Below are 20,616 nucleotides of genomic sequence, written 5' to 3'. Positions count from 1 at the left end.
GTGTGTGTGTGTGTGTGTGTGTGTGTGTGTGTGTGTGTGTGTGTGTATGTTGCTTCCTAATTTAATTTTAACCCCTTGAGATCTGAGACTACCTCTTCATTTCCTCCAGCCTTGATGAGAGTTGAAGCTTAAAAAAATGTTTATTAATATAAATAAAAAACATAACTGACATAGAATAATACGTTATTTTAGGAGTTTTTCCCTTTTTAAAAATTGCACGTTTAATGATCAAGATCAGAATCTTTTAAACTAAGAGCAATGAATTCCTAGCAATTATTTTATTACATCTTAAAATTTAAAATCTCACTGATGCCAAAATTAACTATTTATCAAGCTAGGTTTCTACAAACACTGTAAGCTAAATAAAGCATCATGTTCAGTTCTTTACTCATTCCTTAAGTTTCAGAATGAAATGTGCCATCCTTTCCTCTTAACTTATAAACAATTTGTGATTATTTTTGAAATGCTGATTTTAAAATGTAAGAACTTTCCAAGCAAGCATTTTCTTTCCCTGGGGAAAGGAATTTGTGTCTAGACAAAAGCAGATGCATGCTGCCTGATTCTCTTAGGGTAGTTATCGTGGACAGAATTTAGAAGATTCTTTTCCTTCTTCTAAGCAGTCCTTTTTCATCTTTCATCAAACAATTCAGCTCATGGGTTATGTATGGCCTTCTGGAGCTTGAGTTTGATTTTGATGTTTGAAATGTACATTATAATTTTCCAAACATGAGTTTATGAAAATGGCAGCCTTTAGGAACTCCCACAGAGGGAACAGATGACTGACTCTGACGAAAGAAAGTCCAAGAATATACACAGCATGGAAGAATTAGGACTAGCCAGGAGGATGCTGATGGTTGTCTAGAGAGGTAAAAACAGCTGACAAATAGTCACCAGGGAATAGGGAGCAGATTAAGCTGGGCTTCTTTCGTCCTGGCTCCTAGCTTCCAGAGCTCAATATCTTCTAACTTGATGAAGAGTTATCAAGAGAAAGCACAGTGAAAGCTAGTATATCACTGGCCTAGACAGAGAATTATTTCCATTTAGAGAGTTTAAATATTATTTCCATACTCCCTCCTCCACATTCAAAAAACATTTGGCGATACTTTACTCAAGATTCACATCCAATCAATCAGCTAATATAAAATAGTAGTATGCATTTGAGGTAGAAGGAAAACACTTTCACAAGAATATTAGGTTAAGCTGAGAGGTTTTTTAGAAATAGTGTCTAATTTGAGATAGGGAAGCTGGGTTTGATTTTTTTTTTCCAGTTACGAGCTTTTTGGTAAAGTCTCTAACTTTTAAAGGTTTCCTTTCTTCATGGACCTGGTGAGGTCATACTGTAATACAGTGTTTAACACTGGCTTTCTTGGCAATGAAGATAAAATGAAAATTCTAACAGTGAGTTTATAAAATCTTGTCCTGAGGGCAGATTTCATAGGAAATTCATTATTAAAAATGCAAAACCATCAGAAAGATGATGTAGTCCTGCCAAGGAGAGAGAAGGGCATAAAAGCAGGGAAATTCAGTTTTCAGATAAATTGTACCAACTTCCCAATTTTCAGAGATTTCAACACTAATTTGTATGCTATTTTCAGTTTACTTCACTCCCACAAGGCCCACTTTTTGGTGATGAATCATGTACGTAGTTGTACTTCCAAGCTCCATCCAAAGGAGACCGGATGATTTTGCCAGCTGTAAACAAAGAAAAAGGGGGCGTGGATGGGTAGATACAAAGGGTCATGGTGAGAAGATGACAATTACAAGAAACATTTACTGTGAATCTTGTGTGCTTGGCACAATGGGAAGCATCTTACATACATCCCACTTTTTAGTCCCTTGAAGGCAAGATCATATTTATTTTATTTGCCACTTTATCCCCAGTGACTAAGTACTACCTATGTTTATATTTAAAATTGTATATAAAATTTGTAGAATGTATTATTTTTAAACCTTATGTAAAACCAGAAGGCCAGCTGTTTTACACTTGTGTAAACTGAGGCTCAAACTGGTTAACTTGTAAATAAATATAATCAAATATCAAGATTCAATTAAGCTTCTGCCTGAGTGCAATAAATATACCAGAAACCTAGACCAGCATAGCTGCTACAAATGAATGAACAGAAATTTTAATATGTCTTTCTGACTATTTTTACTGTTATTTCTACTTCTGGCATAGCATATTCTATTAGTTAGCTATTGCTGTGTAACAAATCACACCAAAGCTTAATGGATGAACATTACAAACATTTACTATCTCATAGTTTCTGTGGGTCAGGAGACCAGCACAGCTTAGCTGGGTGGCTTTGCCTCAAGATCTCTTGCAAGGATGCAGTCAAGGTATGGGCCAGGGCTGCAGTCATCTCAAGGGTCAATTGGTGAAAGACCTACTTCCAAGCTGACTCACATTGTTGTTAAAAGACCTCAGTTGCCTTATTGGACGTAAGGCCTCAATTCTTTATTGGCTTTTCACCAGAGGCTCCTCTCCATTACTTGCCATGGAGGCTTTTCCATAGACCAACTGGCTTCCATCAGGGTGAGCAAGTGAGAGAGCAAGAAAAGGCAAGGAAGATGGGAATCCAGCACCCTTCTGTAACCTAATTACCAACGTGACACCTTATCCCCCTTTCTATATTCTATTGGTTAGAAGCAAGTCATTAGTTCCAGCCCACTTTCAAGATGACAGGATCATACAAGGGCATGAATACCAGGAAAGAATGGCCCATCTCAGAGGCTGACTACCACACGTACATATTTGCAAATGCATAAAGATGGGACAAACAATAAGGGTGATGACTAGCATAATTAGGATAGAATATTAAGACATATGAACAGATCCCACAACATGGATTTAACAGGGACATGTTTAACTTCTGCCATAATGTACCTATTTCTTCGTGCAGTGCCTTCCATTGTGTCTAGATAGAGCTATGCAGTATCTGGCCAGGAGGGGAGAGGGTAAGAACAGATCTAGATAGTGAGGAAATAAAAGCCAAGATTGGCACAAGGTGATTGGGGAGGAGAGTTGGAGCAGAGAAGGACAGATTTGAGAAATTGTACAGAGAAACAAGACAAAGCTAGTACATAATTCAAAGGTAACAGTGTACATATCAAACAGAAGAAAGAATCTAGTGACATTACTAGGGAACATTTCATTTGACTTAGTATCAGAGATTCAAACTTCAATCTCAGAAGAAGCTGAGTGGTGATGAAAATCATAACCAGTATTAGAGCGAGTGTGCAAAATCAAGAAGTAAAGGTCTGGATAATGCAAGAAATGCTAGCCAAGTGTTTCAACAAGATTATGGTCACCCTTGTACTTGTAGGAAAGCCTCTACATCTACTGGGAGTGCATGGGTCTATAAATTACATACAGTTATGAAATAGCCTTTGTTCATGAGGTAGACTTATAGATCCACTTGATTATTTCTTGTCCAATAGGTAGAAACATAAGCAGCTCTAAAAAGAATTCTGAGCTCAAGATTTTGAAAGGTCCCTGTTTGGGATGGGGGGACCCTAGAACATCCTCTAATGACTTAATTATAGGTCATGAAGTTCTTTACTAAAGTTACTGAATCAATATGAAACAATGACCAGTGGCTATGGTTTGTCTTCCATAATTTTTGAGTGTTACCAAAGCAACAAATGTGTTACAGCTTCAGTTTGTGTTAGTTCCTACTTCTACACTAGTAAGACTTGGAGCTTCAGACTCAAACAGGCTCCTTTTTAATTGATGATGCTTCATGGATGTGCTGAACTATCAAGGTACACACAGAGTCTTGTAAATGCCAGTCAGATTTTCTTCTGGCCAAATTCAGGCCTGAATGATGGTTTACATCATTCTCTCCTTTATATTCTCTTCTCTTAACCTGACATCTAATTGGGAGCTGTTTGAATAAAATTGCTTAGAAATGTCTGATAGAAACCATTTATAGGAAAGAATCCATTACCTACAGAAACATCATCAAGTAGTATTTTCCTGATGTAGGGGGATACTAGAGTTACCCCACAGAGTCTCCCCAAATTAATACTTTCTGGCTCCAGTTACTCTGATTAACACCTAATTCTCTGCCTAACTTCAACTGTTAAAATGGAAGCATCATATCTATTTGTAATGGAGAGGGTGTGGTTATCCTGATTCTTGTACTGGAATTGGCCACAATTCTATCCTGGTCCTAATATTTTATTCTCTTTTTAGATTATTTCCAAATGTTCTCATTCTTATTTTTCTATTTTATATTAACACTTATTAGACTGGTTCTTTCTCTAGAACAGAGGCCTTGTCTATTTTTTCTTTTTTATCCTCAGTAATAAAATCTGTGTAAGGAACACTCTCAAGAAAGCATGTTGGTTGACTGCACCACCACAATTGGATGACCCCTATGCATGCAGATATGCTAGTTTGGCTTTGGTCAACTAGTCAAGTATACAATAATAAATCTTTCTCCATGCTCAGTGGTGAAGCTTCTACTCAAGTGGTCCTGAAAGGATTCTGAGCTCGGGTCTTTGAAAGGTCTCTTGAGACCAAAACTAGAATGCCCACTAATAACTTGGTTAATGACTCATGAAACTCTTTAATAAAATTACTGAACTAATATGAAATGATGGGCAGAAAGAGAGCGACTTAGTATGTTGAATGTGATACTGCTCATTTTGTCCCTGACATACTTGGTGACAAATTATTTCCTTCTTACTTCCCATTCTTTCACTTCCCATCCGACTCCCAGCTGGATATAGCTGTGCCAGAAGCATAATAAGGGCTTAAGATGCAATGAATGAAGAAGAGATGGTCTCTGCCTAAAAGTGACTCCTGTGGGAAACAGCTGACATACAGAAATGGCAGACAATCCTCATACAGTGTACTAAGTACTATAATAGTACAGGCATAATTAGGATGTTATAAAATTGTAGAGAATGGCCAAATTTGGAGTGCCTTGGGATTAAGGAAGGCTTCACAATGGCAGTCAATTCTAAACTGGTTGTTGAAGATTGAGGAGGTATTCACCAGGGGCAAAGAAAGAAGTACATTTTAGTAGGAGAGAATAAATTGATCATGGACATGGTATGACATGGTGTGTCTCTGTCATATTTGAAGACATAGAAGTAATTCAGTCTAATTGGAACATTTGAATATGTGTAGGAATAAGTGGGGAGACAGAGACAGATAGGAATTATAGTCAGGTGTCAGATGTTTGTGTTTATATCTTGATAAAGAGATTTTATAGTCCTCTCTATATTAAAAGAAGTCATTGGAACATTTACAGCAGGGCAGTGACCTTTTAGGTGGTTACTCAGAGGCAATGGAGTTGGTTGGCTAGTCATTTCTACTGCCTCTATTTAACCTTGGATTCGGTTCTTATGGCTGTCGGAAGTCCTATTTGCATCTTTAGCACAATGTTTTGTTCATTTTACTGACTCACCCTGTGCTCTAAAATTTCACCTCTGAAGTCTCTCAGGAGGATTCAGTGCAGATCTTCCTCACCTCTGCTTTAGGATCTTGATCAACACTAGAATAGGCGACCTTGATTTTTATATGCATATTTAACTCTGATTTCATTACTCCTGGAATATCATCATTCTGTGGCCTAGTGTGCACTCTGCATACAAAAGTACAGTGAGAATTTAAAAGTTTATTTCCAACTTTGATCACCCCTTCAGGACATAAGCTATTAAGAGCAATCCAGGATTTCTAATAAATAACAGTAAAGTGGTGTCTACATTTTTGGATGTAATTCGTAAAGTAGAAGGAAATCTATTTATATAATCCTATATCAGAAATTCTGTTAATATACAATGTGTGAATCACAAAGGCAATGCTGTGTTTTGTCCTAATTAGGGGGAGGTAGAATCAGCATCATATCTGAAGTACTTTGAGACTGTTTCTATCTCAGTATTACTTTGAGGGTATTTCATTTTTCAAGCCCTATTAAAGTGTTGGAAGAATTCATAATTAAACTAACGTCTTAGGTTCTGTCAGGATGGATCATTGTTCTATAAACTTTTGTTTTTCTGTCTTATCACTTTAAAAACCAAAGAGGATACAACTAAAACAGGAAAGAGAGCACCAATGTGGAGAGCAAAGGTATGTTGGTTAAAGAGTTTTAGCAGTTGACCAAGCACTAAATAAATAAGTATTGAATGCACTTAGGAACAGAGCATGGAAGAAAATTTCCTTAAGGGTCAGACCCAGAAAAACACTGACTTGTGGTAAGAGAAATGGATGCCTTGTCAGTTACAATAAATAAATATCAAATGGAATGTGTTCAAGTTCTAGGTTTTATCAGCTTGAGGAGTAAAATAAGGTCATTGGAATATTAATGCTAAACTGCCCTTTGAGCCCCTATTTGAAAAGTAAGGATTCCACACCACTTCCTCTACCATTTTTCCTCCTTGGAAAACTGATGGTATTTTCTCTTCCAATCTCTTCTTTCTGCCTCTTCCGACAATGCCACATCCACAACACTGTTGTTCCTTCAAAAACTGTACCTCCTAAATCTCCCAAGAGAGATCCTGTATTCCATGCTGGAGCAAACAGAATGCCCTCTGCCAAACTTGGTGTTTCAGAGTAGTACTGGGTATGTTTTGGGCCCCAGAGCATCCCTTATGAGAATGGTCCCTTTAGAGTTTAGCTTTCTTCTCTCTTCCTTGAGAGAATCAGTGCAGAGTGGAGAAAGAGAGCATGTCAATTCCTGCATTTTCCTCTTCCCCAGCTCTTCCTCGGGGTGACCTTGAACAAATAAAACAAAGCAACACAACCCCACTTTCCCTTTTGGACTTCATCAACGGTTTGCACTGGGAGGGTCTAGTGGATAGGGACTACTCGACTCAGTTTTCCAGCTGGTGGGTCTTAGTGGAATATTAAGCATTTGATCACAGTCAACATTTCTGAGGGTCTTCCTCACTTAATACTATGGATCAAATTGGATTCTATTATGTTTGGGCCATGAGCTAGAACTTTATTTTTTCAGAGCCTTATCCTATAAGGAGAAATAAAGCCTTCAGGGTATTATGTTGATCTCTTTTTAAATTTGAATTTTGAAAAGATCCAAAAATACAAAAGGAACAGAGACTCATGTAAATGACACTCAGCTTGTACCCCAAGGTATAACAAATATTATTTGGCAATATCTGATTCACATTATTATTTATTTCAAAAATAAGATACACCTGAGGCCTCCTTAAGACCTCTACCTAATTCTATGCCTCTCCTTCTGCTCTCAAAGGTAACCACTATAACTTAAGGTTACATACATCTTTTCAGAACATGTGTAATAAAAATGAGTATATGTTTAAATTATGCACAGTATTCTTGTGCATTTAAAAATTTCTCACAAATGACATATCTTTTTAGCTTTCTGTTTCCAGTAAACACTTAGACCTCAGGACTTACTCGATTTAATATACTGGCTATTTCCTGATTTACACCCTTAAGTTCATTTTGTCCCATCCATATATATAGTCTGTGAACCTGGGGTGCACAGATCACAGTGGTTCCCGCCTGAGTTAGAAGACTCAGAATAGGTCTGGGTTAGAGTCAGTTGAAAGAGCTCCCTTCAAGCAGTTATTATCCTCAGGTTTAACGTAACTCTTGTTATTATTAACCCTTGGAATATTCAACGTAACAATAAACAACTGTAACTCTAGAGACACAAAGACATTCCTGTGCCCCCAGTGTACTCAGCCTCCTAATCAGTGTCTCCTCAGAAGTCAGCATTTGGCTATGCCCTAGCTAATTTCGCAACTCACTGACTGGCTCTGGAAAGCATCATTTTACTAGATTGCATTTGCCAAAATGGTATGTTCCCATTTTTCATTCCATCTATAGTAGAAGGTTTCCCTTTTTTTCCACATGCTCAATAAGATGGATATTTTAAGTTTTAATTTGTTTGCTCATCCTCCAACAGGTATGAGCTATCTCATTATTTACATTGTAATTTTTCCACTCATTAGTGAAGTCAAGCATCTTATGTATTTATCAATAATATGGGACTTCCTTTTCGTGAATTGCCTTTTCTAAACTTTTGTCTATTTTTCTATTTTTTCCTTATTGATTTGTAAAAGTATTTATCTTACATACATGGAGGAGTACCAGTCATTTATCAGTTATAAAAAAGGGACAGAAATTTGTGCAGCTAAGTGCTACAGATACTATCATATGCATCTGTAAAATTGTTGATGGTCATTATGGCGGCTTAGATATCAAATGGAATGAATATTATTTAGAATTTTGAGTTTAGGAAAGGAAAGGAATTTGTAATTTCGCTTAAAAAGATACTCATGTGAAAATGACACATACAAAAATGTTTTCAAGCTTAAGGAGATCAGTTTCAATTATCTAGATTATTTAGAAATGTAAAACAGTTGATTCCCACCACAAGTGTATAGCTGAAATGGTCTTAGTTTACTGTGGTGGGTTTTAGAAATATATTTTCATTTGATTCATATTTGCAGCAATATTCTCGACGTCTTCCAAATTCCTTTCATATAAAAGCAGTTTAAAGGCCCAATTGAAAAATTCAAGTAGTATAGAGAACCATTCATAGCAATTTACTCACAGAAGGAAATTCACCCCTTGCCATGCTTTGGTTTTGATAATTTCTGTTGAAAGAGTGGTTACTCTGTTTTTCTCTTACCCTCCTTTTTTTTAAAAATAACATTTGACTTTTCCTAGTAGAAATACATTTTTTAAGGAATGTTTTATCTTGAATACTCTGACCCTGGAGAGTAAAGTAATTTAGCAGAGTTTCTCCCACTAGGGATTAGAATGGATGTTAAAGTATCCACAGACTTTGAAAATGAGTATAACGATGAATCAGGCCTGAAAATTCAGAAATGGAAATAGATGAATGACGTTTCTATTTTATTGTCCTTGTAAATAAAAAGAATTGTGCTTTTGGCTTTCCTTTGCCATATGAATTGATTGTTACAAGATAACAGCTGAAAAAAATTGAATTATAATTTTCGAGAATCAGTGAATCAGCAGCATTTTTTAAGTAGCCACTAAGTTTACTTTCCACAAACTTCCAGTGTGTATGTAGTTGTCCTTATTTAAGGAAAGAGGTGCCCACATTTTAAAATGTTCATATGTATCCTCTTGCACATCAACAAAGTTCTGGGAAAATGGAACAAAATCAAATTATCTTTGAGTCCACTGGTCTCTTTTCATAGCCTTTCTGATGGAATATTCTGGGTGTTCCATCTCCCCTCTTACACAGTCTTTTCACAAGCCTCCCTCCACAGCCATCTCCCCACCTCCAGTGTCTCAAGACCTGCATTCCAGACAGAAGTGGAATGGATTGGATCATTTCATTTACATTTTACTATGCAACAACATAGATTAAAGTCTGCTATTCAACCAGTTATGACTTTAGCATTTAATGTTAGGTCCATATTTATTGAGGCTTTCTAAAGGCCAGATGTCACCCAGTGCATTTGTATGCGTTATCGCATTGAACCCCAAGGTAAGAGCTTACTATCATATTTTATATACAAAGGAACAGATTTAGAAGAGTTAAGAAAATGTGGCCAAGGTTTCACAGCTAGGAACTAGCAGAATTGGAACTCAACTCAGGATAACATGAAACCTGGACTCACATACACTATTCCACACTACCTTAGGCAGGTTTCAAAAACTTGCTCTGTTGCATACCATCGCCATTCAAGGAGTAACGGTTTGCTTTCCTTGCTGAAGGTAAGTGGCACAAAGATCACTAAATTGGATCCACTCCAAAATGGACAGGCAGGCACCCAGCTTCATTGAAATGTTGGGATACCCAGAGCCTGCCATCTTCCCTAAGGGCTGAAACAAGGGAGCATGAAAGAAAGATTGTCTAATCCACTGCTTTTCACTTTGTTTAACACAGTGATGCCACGCTTTGCTGAACAAGTGGAGGTTGCCATTGAAGCCCTGAGTGCCAACGTCCCTCAACCATTTGAAGAGAATGAGTTCATCGATGCTTCTCGCCTGGTATACGACGGCGTTCGGGACATCAGAAAGGCTGTGCTGATGATCAGGGTATGTGAGGTCTCTGTAGCTCGGAGCTGAATGGAACTTCTAGTAGGGGCCCCAAATAATTTACTCTTTGTTTTTTTAATTATTTAGTTTAACTTGGTAAGCTGTTTAGCTCCTCATCTAGTCAGACAATGGGGACTTTTTACTTATAAAGGGATGAGTGATCCCAACAAGCCTAGATCAGCACTGAATATCCTGAAGGGTGATGTCCTGCCTACTTCTTACACACATTGTTGCCTAAATTTGATACCAACTTAGGGGTGCCCCTTCCATTCCCTATTGCTAACACTATTTCCCATTAGAATCAGAAAGCCATGCAATGGAAAGAAATGAAGATCACCCAGCTTAGTAGTATTAGTGATAATGATAATAATAATGATATTGATAATGACAATAAAGCGATACAGAGCTACCTTCTTCTTGTAACAAATAATTAAGACATTATAAATAAGGTTAAATAATCTTTCAGCAAACCTCCCCTATCACCTACCCTACTATCTTCCCATCCTCAGTCTTTTGATGTCAGGTAGGTGTGAGCCTTCCAAACCATTGTCTAAGTAATTATATATAGACACACACTAGAAAACATAATACAGCAGATTTTAAAACTCATATAAGTGTTATTTGCAACTTGCTTTGTTCACCCAATTCTATCTCTATGAAGACACATAGCTTACCTCATCCCATTTAACCGCTGCACAATATTTCATCATGAGTTGAGACTATTTTTTCTCCTTGCCTTATCAACGATTTGGCACAGTAGGTTTCAAACACTTTTCTCAGCCACAGAACTCTTTCTTAGTAAACTTAAATACATGTTCAAAAGCATAATTGATGACACAGATATATTTGTGGGTATTAAGATTGAGGCAGAGAAGATGAACCTGTGGTGCTAGTCTTAAAAGCCAGCTGTCCAATGGAAATATAATGTGAGGCACATTTGTAATTTTTCATTTCTTAGTAGGTGTGTCAATAAAGCAAAAAGAAACAGATGAACTAATTTTAATAACATATTTTATTTACTCAAAGGTATCCAAAACTAGCTTTTCAACATGTGGCACTGGCCACATTTTAAGTGTTTGATAGCTCCATGTAGATTGTGGCCATCATTTTGGATGAGGCAGCCCTACACTGTATCTCCATCTTCAGCCTCCATAGCTGTTTCTGAGGCTGCTCAGTGAAACCATGAGTTAACTGCTGAGTGCATCTTGAAACACTTTCTCTCAGGGTGATCACTGAGCATCTAAACCGACATCCCCTTAAACACAGTAACAATCAATTTATTTTCTGTGTGTGGTTCCTCAATACTTGAAGAAGTATCTGTGATTTATTGTTCTCTCTCTATAATACACACCTACACATTGCATAAGTTGTACCAGACAATACTAGTTATACATAACAATGTGGAGTTCAACTTTGGACTTTGGAGACTGTCAAATATATTTCCTGTTCTTCTAACTTCCCGCATTTTAGATCTGTCAAACTCTTACCATCTTTCAAGACCTGGCTCAAATCTTCTTTCCCTAAATTTTCTCCCTCAAAAATACTGACCCTATTCTTTAGCTACCTATAACTCTTTCTGCTTGTGATCATAATCGTTACACTATTTCTTTTAATGTCTATTACCTTCTTTAGACTGAAAGTTTTGAGAGCAAAGACTGTATTTTTTATTTTCCCATCACTGTGTTGCATTGTCTGGCACAGTGCTTAATACTGTGTGTGTTGGGGGAAAGAAAAAGAGATAACTATGCAGATGGGAAACTGACAGAGAGAAAAGGTATGAGAGCTGGAGGAGAAGTAAAGGAAGGATAGTCAGCATTTTAAGCCTGTAACAAATTATATCATTTTTCCCGTTATATACTAACTTGTGAAATAAAGTAATAGACTATGAGAGTTATGTTTTCAAAGCATTTGGCACTAAATTCCACTATAATTCTCAAGACATATTCCCTCTTTTGCCATTTTTCTGCTTTGTTAGCCGTCACATTTTTGTGACAAACATTCATCTGGGAGGCTGAGGAAGTTTATAGCCATCATTCATTTATTCATTCATGAGCTGTAATAAACCATAATTTTTGATAAAAATGCCATATCTTTGTTACATGAAGTGTCATTCCTCCATCTTGACATTTTAAGCGATTTGATCAGATGGATTTAACACCACTTAAAACTTAGGAAGGGAGAAATGTACGGTATGTACAAATTGTCATTTTAAAAATCATTCTCCTTTCAGCACCGGAATGGCTTCATTTTGTACTTAAATTCTTGGTTTGCTTTCTGTGTATGATGGTTAGGTCTGCTTAAAAAGAAAATCATGACACTAAGTCAGGCAGAAAGACAGTAAGACAAGTAGAGCTCTTTCTCAGCAAACCTGGCCATGCCTCCTTCCTCTCAAAGTATTGATTATGCTTTGGAAAAATAAGAATTTTTTCCCAAAAATAAATGCAGAAAGGACCTTGAAAGGTCAAATTCTCCATCACCTTGCCTCTCAGCAATCAATACATATTTAATGGTGACGTTAGTATGTAGGCACTCCAGGCCAGCTCCAGGCAGCCCTCTGAAGCATACAAAGCTTGTCCTTCCTGTATTCCAACCTCACCTTTCAGGTTCCTACTTCTCTTTGGGAGCAGGTCAACTCTCCCTCTGTTCCATAAAACAGTTTTTTGTTTGCTTCTTGCCAAGGCTTGTCTTTGGCGATCTATCAGCTACATAGGAGTTTTCTGATTACCCTAATATGGTAGTTTAAAAAATGGATAGACAAATCTGGCACACCACCATATATTTGATTCTCATTATTTGCAGTAGTTACATTCAGTGAACCCTGAATTAAAGAATACTGAAACACTGCTTCTAGGGGGAATTCAGGGTTAGGTTCCTGTGAGTCTCTGGTCACAATTTCATCAACTGCTCAATATATTAGATTGTTTTATGTTTTTGTTTAAAGACACTTTATTTAATATATATTGTTGATACATGAACGTTGAACTCATGGCCAACCACACTATAACTCACACCTGAAGGAAGCTTATCTAACCAGTGCATTTTCTCTGGAAGGTGCATCACAACCTGCTTGCACTTAGGAATGCTAAACAGCACCTCAGCACATACACTTGAAAGCCATTTTAAGCAGGGAAATAACAAAAAGCACAAAAATGCAAAAATGTGGCACTAAATAGACTGCAAAAAGGATACTTGTTTACAGTACAAGAGCTGAAATAAGAAAGCAGAACATTGTGCTGTATGACCTCAGCTGGAAATTTGCACGTTGGGTGACTCAAAGTTTTTGCCACATTGCACACACACGCTTGTGAATAACTATAAAAGTATTAATTTAGGGATTATGAGAAACTTTGGTGAGCAGGCAAATTCACAAATAAAGAATCTGCAAATAAGGAGGAACAAGTGTATATTTAAGACACAAGGAGTTAAACATTTAATATTGGAAATTAAAGTAGCATAGAAGGTGGTAATATCTTGGTGTCAGAATATCTGTATTCAACAAAACAGTAGTTGCTTCTCATAGAATGACCACGACAAAAAATGATATCTGTACATTGAACTTTTGTAATTGGAACCCATTAATTTGGTTGCATATGAAACTTTTGAAAGCAGGGAAGAGAAACAATAGGGCTTAGGACAGGGTTCAGATAAGATTCTATAGCTTAACTTCACACCTCCCAAAATGGCCATGAAGATGCCCTGGAGCATTGCAAGATATTTTAAAATGTCAAGGGAAACACATAAACATCTCTCAGATACTGTGTGACATAGTAGCTGAAGGTGGCTCACAGTTTAAACATTAGTTTGGTACATTCCTTTTGATCATATATTGATCCTATCATGTATTTGTGATGCAGGGTTTCTGGTGGTTGCTGTGATAAAAAACAAGCTCAATGGACGTTCAACTGTATTCCAAGGTTTGAGAAGTAATGCAGTGTGCAACAGGCACTAAATTGTTAGGGCCAATCAACTTAATCCATTTTTATGATCTAACTGCTTAAGAAGCAGAACCATTAGTTTTCTTTTGTTTCTTAGCCTAGAGACACCATGAAAAAATATTACTGAGACAATGTTTTTTGGTTTTTTTTTTTTTTTTTTTGCGGTACGCTGGCCTCTCACCGTTGTGGCCTCTCCCGTTGCGGAGCACAGGCTCCGGACGCGCAGGCTCAGCGGCCATGGCTCACGGGCCCAGCCGCTCCACGGCATGTGGGGTCTTCCCGAACCGGGGCACGAACCCGTGTCCCCTGCATCGGCAGGCGGACTCTCAACCACTGCGCCACCAGGGAAGCCCCTGAGACAATGTTTGAAGCCATAAAGTTTGGGAACCTATGGCTTAACTATTTTGGGGTGGTTGGCATGCTAATTTCCTTCTCTACGCCTCAGTTTCCTTATCTGTAAATGGGGACAAATATTACTGCAGCTATAAAGTACTAGTATAGACCTGGCCTTAGTATGTTCCCAAGAAATATTTCCCTTCCTCAAACTTCTGGATGAAATTTATCTTCATACAATCAATGAGATAGAATTTGTTAAATTAGTCAGCAATATTATCAAAATTGCAAAGATTGGAGTCAGAATATTTGTCATAGCTAGAAAATAAAGCATTGAAGAGACTTTAGAAACAACTTATGTGACAAAACTGATTTACCTATGATAGATTGCTGTTATCAACATGGTCCCATAACATTCCTAGTTTTGTTTTCTTAACTCAGTTAAAAATAATTTAGTATGATTTTTTTTAAATTTTTGGTAATTGGCTCTTAGTCATTCATTCATTTAATGACTTAATTCATTTGTTGAATTCTTACTAGATGTCCTATTGTTGGAAGTGCCCTGAATACAGAGATGAACAAAATAACAAAGGTTCCAATCCTCAGAGAATTTATATCCCTTTGGTGGGAGACAGAGAACAAACAAGTAGATATAACATACTAGTTAATGTGAAAACCAAGGCAGTATAAAGGAGATAGAGCACAGGATGGGTGTGGGTTTTATGAAGGGTAGCCACTGGGTGACATTTGGAAAGATACTTGGAGAAGGAGGAGGAAACAAGCCATAAGAGTATTAGGAGGCTTCCCTGGTGGCGCAGTGGTTGACAGTCCGCCTGCCGATGCAGGGAACACGGGTTCGTGCCCCGGTCCGGGAAGATCCCACATGCCGCAGAGCGGCTGGGCCCGTGAGCCATGGCCGCTGAGCCTGCGCGTCCGGAGCCTGTGCTCCGCAACGGGAGAGGCCACAACAGTGAGAGGCCCTCGTACCGCAAAAAAAAAAAAAAAAAAAAAAGAGTATTAGGGGAAGTGTGTTCCAGGCAGACAGAACGGCATATGTGGCCTAAGAACCCCATTGAATGAGAGATGGGAGCCATTGAAGTTTTCTGAGCAGGACAAAAACATGATCTGAGTTAGAGCTTAAGTGGAACATCCTGGCTATACTGGTGAGAATAGGAAGTGTGGTGTAAGGGCAGAAAAAAGGAGCTAAGTTAGGAAGCCTCCTGAGTAATACAGAATAGAGATGCCAGTGGGCAATCAGTCCTGATGAGGGAGATTTTGTTCTATACTGGCTTTAGGAAATCTTTAATTCTGCTTTCTAACTCCCAATCCATTCCAGTGATTGGAGATCTGTTGGGAAATCCTTCTTCATGCATCCCCCAAACTCTCCTGTTGCAGTTGCCAAATTGTGTCATCTTTCTGCTCCCAATGAAACACATTTACATTTGAGCTGTTCATTTAAATTGTCCTTACTACATTTTTCACATGTCCTGGTGAAATGACTGTAAATTATTCAGCTTTTTCTCATTTTGCTTCTTTACAGAAGCTGTTGTAGAGAAGACTGAGCATTTGATTGGGAAACTGAGGCAGGTAGATTGATCTTGTATTGCAGCTGACATGTGGTGTGACCCTGGAAAAGTCACATGATATACTTGGGCTTCTGTAATATGCACACATTAATCGGATAGACTCTTAAAAGGGAGATATTTTACAGGCCAAATACTTTATTAGTAGAACCATGGAACCAAGGGTAGGTCAAAGTGGTTCTTTATTTTTATAAAAAGGCCTTCCCTGAGAGCACATAAGGACAGAATTGAGAGGTCTGACCTTCACTCTCCAGCCTCCAGTCCAGTGAATTGCATATTTTTTCTATTCCTTTTACCCTATGACACTATCTAATGATACAAGCCTAATTATCTCTGGCCCATTTGCAGGCCATCAATATTTTTCCATGTCTCCTTTAATTTGTGGAGGTCCTTGACCAGTCAGAAATTAACACTCAAAATGAATAAGTTAAAAAAAAAAATAACAGCATGGATAGGAGACACAATTACATGAAATTAGGAAACTTCACATGCACAGAACTATGTATATGGGTGGCTTGGATGCGTTTGCTGCACGGTTTAGGCACAAGAAAATATTTTAATCTCATCCATTTGTCTGGTGGTATTTGTGATGGTTAAAAGCACTGGAACCCTCGACTTGCTAGGTGTGGTGCCTTGGAAAATTTACCTAACAACTCTGAACCTGTTTGTACATCTATAAAATGGGGATTAAATTTATTTCATTAGGTCATTGTAAGTATTAAATCGTTTAGCTGAATGCCTGACCCATAATGGTTAGTAAAAAATGATTGCTATGATGGTGATGGTGATTGTAGCTATTGTTACTAGATGTATATTTTATTATTAAGCATAATAATGATCACTATCACTTATTATTTTAGTTTACTTTTATTGTTTACCAGGCATTTTCATATATATTTGATCCTAGAATCCTGTGAGGCAGGCAGGGCAAGTAGCAGTTATTATCTCTATTTTATGAGTGAGGAGGTAGAAAAGCTCTAAGTAGCTTGTGAAAGACACACAGCCTATCAGCGGCAGAGTTAGGCCCCAAGTGTTCAGGTCCCCTGGGTCCGTATCCAGGTTATTTTTTTTTTCATTTTTATTTTATTGTTTTTAAAATTTTTATGGGAGTATAGTTGATTTACAATGTTGTGTTAGTTTCAGGTATACAGCAAAGTGAATCAGTTATACATTTTAAAAAAATGAAATAATGCCATTTTTTCATTTTTAAATTGTATTTTGGCTCCTGAGCTGTAGCCGCTTGAATACAAGCTCATCATTATGAGCCTTATGCTGCCAGGTTGCATTTGCCATTGACTCATCTACTGAATGTGCAAATCACTGCAATGTTTGGACACAGTACTATAGGTACTGTCATATTCTCCTTTTTTCTGTTGAGTCAGGTTTTCCATTTTATTTTTCTCTGTCCTTTTCAAAAACTAATGATGAAAAGTGCCTACAATCTTGTCATCTCATCTGTCAGCAGAATTTACCAACTTGCTGTAACTGTTCCTCGACACACTCCAGAAGAGTGAGAAATGAACAGAGATTCTTGTCTCTGTCCACAATGAAAACACCACCAGTTATGTGAACCAGGGTTTGCCCACCCCACCCATGCCTGAGTTAATAAAACATGGGAACAAAACCTCTTTCTTTTAATATTCCTGTGAAAGAATATTGAACATCTGTAGATGACTGAGTAAATATTAATAAGGTTGATGTGAGAGAGAAGGAAAACAAGAGGGATATGCTAAAGCTCGGAAAATTACTAAACATAATGTGATATTGGCACCAAGGACCCCATTTTATGCCTGTCTGACCAATCTCAAGACTTCATCAATAACCACACCTGGTTAATTACACTGAGGTAGCCAAAGAAACCAGCAAAATTAATTAAAATATGCCCTTTTAGATGGGGAATGGGCAACTGCATCATCAGTGCTGCCTGTGATCTGTTCCTTCCTTTTGAAAGACAGAGCCCTGGGAGGTGGTGCTCCTATGTGCCAGGAGGCAGGTTGTGGGTGACCATCAGCTTTCTGGCTAAAGACAGTAGAGCACAGAATGTCACACTAATGCACTGTTTTCCCTTCCTGCACCGTCCTTGCCACCTCCTGTGTTTATCCTCTTAGAATTAACACGGCATGGTAGTTTCGAGTACATGAGTCAAACTGCCTGCCCTAGAAGACTCTGAACAAGGTATATCCTCTCACATCTCAGTTTCCTTATGTGTGAAATGGAGAAGATCGTGTCTACATCATAGGACTGTCAAGAAAGCTGTGTCAGTTAGTGTATGTAAAGCACTTAGAAAAGTGATAGGCATATGGAAGGCACTTAAATCATGTTATCCATTACTACTGTATAGGCACAGAGGCCACAGCTCCCAGTTAGCCAAGCCACAACCAATCCATTTACAATCATTCTGTACCCAGACAACCATTCTGTTTTTCACTTTCAATATTCAATAAATGACATGAGGTAGCCCACACTTTATTATAAAAGAGGCTTTGTGTTAGGTGATTTTGCACAACTGTAGGCTAATGTAAGTGTTCTGAGCACGTTTAATGTAAGTTAGGCTAAGCTATGATGTTCTGTAGGTTAATGTATTGAATGCATTTTTGACATGATATTTTCAACTTACAGTGGGACTTAACCCCATTGTAAGTCGAGGGAGATCTGTATGCTGATTTTTCTCTTTTCCTCTGTATTTTTAGACCCCAGAAGAACTAGAGGACGATTCAGACTTTGAGCAAGAAGATTATGATGTACGTAGCCGGACAAGTGTTCAGACAGAGGATGACCAGCTCATTGCAGGGCAGAGTGCACGGGTGAGTGGGCATCCAGGACTTTGGTTTGGTGCACAGGGGCTGTGTTCACCAAATTGGTTTGAGGGAATTTCTGATTTCCAGGGACCTGGAATCCCAGAGATTCATGGCTCAGAAATCTATGCCTCATCTGGGGTTGTTTCTAGCAATTCACATTTTACACATTGGAATGACCACCACTGATTCTGATTCCTTCTAACTCCATTCTTTCTCCATAACTCAAAACATAGCAGCCACATTACAGCAAAACTTATGTGTATGGTGGATTTGTTGGGGGTTGGGGATCATGATTAGATGATTCAGTGACCAGGGGATACAGGAATGCTCAGATCTTACTTTGGCACAGACACCATGGTTCTGCTTGAAGTCTCCAACCTTCTTAACCACACAAAAGAAACCACAAATGGAAAATTAGAGTACTTCTTTGTTATTTGTGGGCCTATTGTTGCTCCATACTCTGGCTTAGGGTCTCTGATAAACAATACCACATATTTTGAAATTCATTCAAGGCCATCAGAGTAGAGAGAGAACGTTTCTTCCCCCAATACCTATCTATGGCCAGGGCAGTAGCCCCAGATCTGTCTACCATGTGATTGAAAAAGAAATTACAGAGACATACGAGAAACATACCAGCTTAAGGTGTGGAGCAAGAAGCAACAGAAAGATCACCACTCTGGCTGACATTTGAATACCCTCGAACACTCTGTGACATTGTCCACCAACACAAGTCTTCCACAGAAGATTCTGGAATCTGACCAATCTTATTAGCTGGAGCTCCTTGAGGGTAAGATGTTGGTAATCAAGGCAGGTGGAAGGAGATAAAATTCCTAGGCATTGCAAGAGGGCGAGATTCTCCTCCCTTTAAAGGCTCAGTTTCCATAGGGCAAAAATAATCAAAGTATAGTATAGCTGAGAATTAGATATTCTGATTTTCTTTGTTAAGTTTCACTTAAAAGAAAATGAAAGGAAGTATGAGAAAGAGATGGTAATTTAGCATAGGGTTAAGAAACCCTAGGAAGTTCACACTGGCTTAGGAATTGTGAAAGAAGAGTAGGAAATAGCCAATCAAAGACTAAGCTTTATGTTGAGTCAAGAAAGTCTTTGTACTTAAAATCTTATTTCTCCTGATACTCTCATCCAACGACTAAATGATACAGAAGATGTATATGGACATTGATAGGGGTAATGTGAGAGTAAAAGCCAGGGCATTGAAGATGCATTGGCTTTGATTTCAGACAGACTTGGTTTTGAATTGTGAAGAGCAGAGTGGGGACTATGCTGTTACATGCTGCTTAATTTCTCAGAGCTTCAGTCCTATCATCTGTAAAATGTAAATAATAGACTTGTTTGATAAGATTCTTCTGAGGTTCTAATTACTTAATATATTAAAATAATGAGCAAAATACTTGACATATATTAAGTGCTCAATAAGGGATGACTTGTCATCCTTTGGCAGAGAAATCTCTTCTAATCACAGGCTGGTGACAGTAGAAAAGTGCACAAAAGAGTATGAAGCTCCCTACTTTACAAAATACCTTGTAGACTCTATTTACTCCCCCTAAAATGTTGAAAACAGGGAAGTTAAGCTGAGAGTCCTCTGAGCTTATGCTGGCATAACGCTAAACTAATGCATCAGTCAAGTCAATTCATCTTCAAAATTAACTAAAACCAGCATTTTTATGTCAATGACAAAGGGCAAGTTTGAGTAATTCACCCAAACATTAATCAATTCAAAGTCAATTTAATTGACTGACTGCAACTTAGTATTGATACAGCCCAAGTATCCATTGACTTGTTTTCTCAAAGACTAAGGCATATTGTAAAACCTTTATCTTATAATCTTTTAATTACCATCTTGTCAAAATGGCATGATTAGCCTCATTTTTTACAAGGAAGAATACAGCCCCATTATACTTCCATTACATTAGACATCAAGTCTGTTATGATGGCTG

General features: G+C 37.9%; 1 protein-coding gene across 4 annotated transcripts in view; it reads left to right on the top strand.

The window, feature by feature from the left end:
- Positions 1-20,616, top strand: part of CTNNA2 (catenin alpha 2) — a 1,229,110-nt gene that overhangs the window by 1,138,174 nt on the left and 70,320 nt on the right. For all 4 annotated transcript variants that reach the window (XM_029231357.1, XM_029231356.1, XM_029231354.1 and 1 more), the window contains 2 exons: positions 9,861-10,012; positions 18,554-18,667. In XM_029231357.1, coding sequence (XP_029087190.1) covers positions 9,861-10,012; positions 18,554-18,667 — 266 coding nt within the window. The remainder of the gene's footprint in view (positions 1-9,860; positions 10,013-18,553; positions 18,668-20,616) is intronic.

The sequence above is a fragment of the Monodon monoceros genome, unplaced genomic scaffold (genome assembly GCF_005190385.1).
Source record: "Monodon monoceros isolate NGI ecotype Baffin Bay Population unplaced genomic scaffold, NGI_Narwhal_1 Super_Scaffold_19, whole genome shotgun sequence".
NCBI classification, from domain to species: domain Eukaryota; kingdom Metazoa; phylum Chordata; class Mammalia; order Artiodactyla; family Monodontidae; genus Monodon; species Monodon monoceros.
Note: the sequence above shows the minus strand (reverse complement) of the source record. Positions and strands in the feature narration are given on the sequence as shown.